The sequence below is a fragment of the Myotis davidii genome, unplaced genomic scaffold, assembly GCF_000327345.1.
Source record: "Myotis davidii unplaced genomic scaffold, ASM32734v1 scaffold448, whole genome shotgun sequence".
NCBI classification, from domain to species: domain Eukaryota; kingdom Metazoa; phylum Chordata; class Mammalia; order Chiroptera; family Vespertilionidae; genus Myotis; species Myotis davidii.
This window is the reverse complement of record NW_006383009.1, coordinates 2,898,525-2,902,628: the sequence shown is the minus strand read 5'-3', so window position 1 is coordinate 2,902,628 and position 4,104 is coordinate 2,898,525. Positions and strand designations below refer to the sequence as shown.

The 4,104-nt window shown below is 37.0% G+C and overlaps 1 protein-coding gene across 1 annotated transcript in view; it reads left to right on the top strand.

Annotated features, from left to right (window-relative positions):
• Positions 1-3,641, top strand: part of LPL (lipoprotein lipase) — a 26,670-nt gene extending 23,029 nt beyond the window's left edge. Inside the window, exon 10 of the mRNA XM_015557768.1 lies at positions 1,796-3,641. Within this exon, the coding sequence (XP_015413254.1) occupies position 1,796 (1 nt within the window). The 3' untranslated portion in view covers positions 1,797-3,641. The remainder of the gene's footprint in view (positions 1-1,795) is intronic.
• The last annotated feature ends 463 nt before the right edge of the window (positions 3,642-4,104 follow it).

Sequence of the window (4,104 nt, the reverse complement as noted above, 5' to 3'; positions counted from 1 at the left end):
CGCTGTGCCACTTCCACTCCTCCACGCGATCCCCTGTCAGGCGCCAAGTGCTAATGAGAGAGAGTCAGGGAGAAAGAGGAGAAAGCTTAGATCATGCCCTGCAAGCCAGTGACACAAGCAACGGGAGAGGCTGGCCACAATGTATCTGGAAAGAGAAAAAGCAATTGCTTTTGGGTTGTCTTCTCCCAGTTACATTTCTAGACAAAAGTACAGAATAAGAATCGCCTAATCAGAAAAAACATATTACAGACCTACACGGAATATCTGTATTATTTTTAATTTCTATTTTTAATGTAATTCATCCATGGATAATTGTGGATTGTAGGTAGATTTAAAAAAGAGGCAAAAAGAACATTACTGTGACTCTATCACCCAGGGACAATCCCCAATTAACATTTTAATAGACAGGCAGATCTCGCTTTATTGTGCTTCCCAGATAATGTGTTTTTAACAAATTGAAGGTTTGTGGCAACCCTGCACCAAGCAAGTCTATCAATTCTATTTTTCCAACAGGCTCAGATGATGGTTAGAATTTTTTTTTTTTTAGCAATAAAGCATTTTTAAATAAGGTATGTGCATTGTTTTTAGACGCAATGCTATATTGCCCATTCATAGACTAAGCGAGCATGTCAAACTTGTGGCCAGTGGGCCCTGTGGCCCGCCAGCGGGTTTGACATGCTTGTTAAATTTTCTATGCACTGGGAAACCAAAAAACTTGTGTGACTCCCTTTAATGTGACACTCACTTTATTGCAGAGGTCAGGAGCCAAACCCGCAATGTCTCTGAGATATGCCTGCTATATTTTCAGACTTCCTCTATGCACATATAGTACTTATATATTTTAAATTGTTTTACAAAAATGGAATTATGGCATATAATACATGCCAAAGTATATATACCATATATACTTTGATTGACAAGGTGGAGTCATCTGGATTACAAACATTAATGTAAGACACTCAAGATAAATTTGAAACGGAGAATAGTTACTGGCATAGACACTGTTCTAATAACAGGTTCGTTGCTTTGTTTTTCCTCATCACAAATTTGAGTCAATTTCACATTTGCTTTAACTCTCAGAAAAGGACTACTATGTGAAGCTTAATACATCAATTTATGTCACATTCCAACATACACAAACATACACGTACACATACATTCTCCCCCAAATATTCACAACTTTAAATCTATATGTCAATGTAAATAAAAAAAAACCCACCCAAATTAGGAAATAGCTCTATCTGTTTATAAGGTATTTCTGGTCATATTATTTATAAGTTATAAGAATTTACCTGAGAAAGTCTCATGATACAGTCCTCATCCGATTATAGGATTACTGAGACAACACATACTTAGGCAGCATTTTTTAATGCATCTGAACTTATGTAGGAGGTAATTATGAACCAGACTAGCAACCTTTTGCAGTTTCCTTCTGTGATTAAGTTAATCAAGCAGACAAAGTTTCTCTTTCTGATATAACTCTTTAGAAGTCTCATATCACAAGAAAAAAAAAAAAAACACCCACACAAACGAGGCATTTCTTGAAACCGCTGGGTTCAGTGTTCTGAGGATGAGTCTTTGTTGGAACACGGCTAAGGAGATGACATAGTGCCTTCCCTCTCTAGGAAATGCAATCTTGCCCTGACCCATTTTCCACATCGTCCCTGGTTTATTCTCACTTTCGTTTTGACCTTCCAGTTGAAATCTGAAGGTGGTGGGGGAGGGGAGAGGGTTGTAAAACATGATGCAGGTAACAAATCACCTTTCTCTTTCTCTCTCTCTTTTTTTTTCTCAGAATCTGCAGAAGGAAGAACAGCACATGAGTTCTGTGAAGAATGAATAACTTTTACAAGAGACGCCCAGACCGTTGGGTGGTTAAAAGTGAAATTTCCTGAGTATTAATCCCAACTATCCTTGTTAGTTACCTTAAGAGACAGTCTCAAATACTAAAAAGTGGCTAACTTAATTTGAGGAGTACAGTGGCCAAATAGCACATCTTGCAAAGTTAAAAACCAAAACAAAAACACAGCAGATATGAACAGCACTGCATTTTACCCTTTGAGAAAGAAATAAGAATTTTTTGGGCTTGTGGTAAAATAATAAAGCTTCTTTATGTAGTGACTTTAGTCATAGCCTACAAATAATTAGAACCTCATATTTTAGCTGGAATCCTGCATTTTCGGGAGCCATACATTCTGAAAGCTTACTCCAAGCCTGAATAGAAAATAATTTTTTATGGCCTGAGTGGGACTTATTCCTTACTGGTCAAATACCTGCCTTTTTTGGAATCGCTGCCCTCTTGCCATTGGATGCCGCCCAGGAGTTAACCAGGAACCAGTGACCGGAGGGAGGAGTGGAGAATGGAATTGACTGAACCTTTAATACTTCCTGGGGTTGGTTGCATCATAACTGTTACAAATTAAAGGAGATATAAAATTTAGAACAATTAAGTCTTAAAAGGCTTTACAGTTTATTGCTTAATCTTTCCCCTCCTTCTCTTGCTTTGTCTCAAAGTTATATTTTAACAGTGTTCCCTGGGTAGGTGTTAAAATGAGCCTGTTGCACTTAGCTGACACATAATTTTCACTATGGAGAAAGAAAATGATCCCATCATTTCAGCATCAGATTTCCCAACTATATTCATCGAGGTGAAGTTGTTTAATATCCCATGGTTTCTATTCGGGTTTAGGCTTATTTCGGCCCTGCTTCAGCCATTCTTTGAGTAGGACTCTTTCTTCCCTGGTTTTGACAAGAACATGCGTTCCAAGTCAAATTCGGAAGCACTCAAACGTCTACACATTTTAGACCAGGACCACTTTTACTGGGACATAGCCATAAACAGTGCTTAAAACCAACATGCCTGATGAAAAGAATCCTCAATGGCCACAGCCACGTGAAATGTCATGAGAATTATTTTTAACAACGAGTCAGGAGTGAGCGAGCAATTATTTATAAAATAGATCTCCTGCGTTCAGAATGCTTTTCTATCTATTAATATAAAATGAAGTCAAATATCTCAGAGGCTATTGCTGGGAATCCAAACTGTGAACACGTGCGGGCACCTGAACACATGCATACTCACATATGAAGCGCTGTGTACGTTACTTATTCAGTGCGGCTTGGAAGGTGAATGATCAAAAGATGTATTGGGATCTGTTGGCTTAGAAATTGTTCCGGAGTTCCATAACGTCTGCCGTTCACCTGAGAAATATGGTTGTACAGAGTGGGACGAATGTTGTGATTGGTATCAGCCAGTTGGGCATGAATTCTCTCTAAAAATAAATGTTGTGAGATTCCTGGTTGGCATCCCCCTTTATTGTAATTCATTAATTTTCTGGATTTGAGTGCATAAACTTAAGAACATCTGAATCAAATCAGTGCATGGCCCTGGGAACTCTGGCTTCTGTGGACTTCGCTATATATTATATATTAACAATGCTTTGGCGTTAAGTGTTATTTATTAGCTGTAAATATATGTGTGTATGTGTAAAAGGGTTGTACATATGGGAAAGGTCGTCATGGCTATCTGTGTTTATAGGTGTGCGGTGCTAACTTTGTACATGTCTTTATCAGTGACAGTCTCACTGAGCCAACTGACTCTGATGAAGAAATACAATAAAATGGGCTTTAAGAAAAACAAATTTACTTAACCATGTGAAGTTTTAATAAAATTGACATTTTATTACAACACTAAGTCATTATTTTGTATAATTTTAGTCCCCTCAAGTAGAAATTTATTCTTAGGGCAGATTCATTAAATTTTTACTGAGTAACCACTATACTTAGTAAAATATGGCTTCTAAAATAAGAGTGCACATCATGTACATTTTTTTATATTGACATTTGTACAGGGCCATACTTAGAGACCCTTTATTTATTTATTTGTCACTAAATTACAGCCCATGGGCCAAACAAATCCACTGTGACCTATTTTTCCATGGCCTACAAACTAAGAATTTAAAAAAAAAATTTTATTTTTATTTTTCAATCACAGTTGACATACAATATTATATTAGTTTCAGGTGTATAACATAGTGATTAGACATTTATATAACTTATGAAGTGATCACCTTGATAATTCTAGTACCCATCTGACACCATACA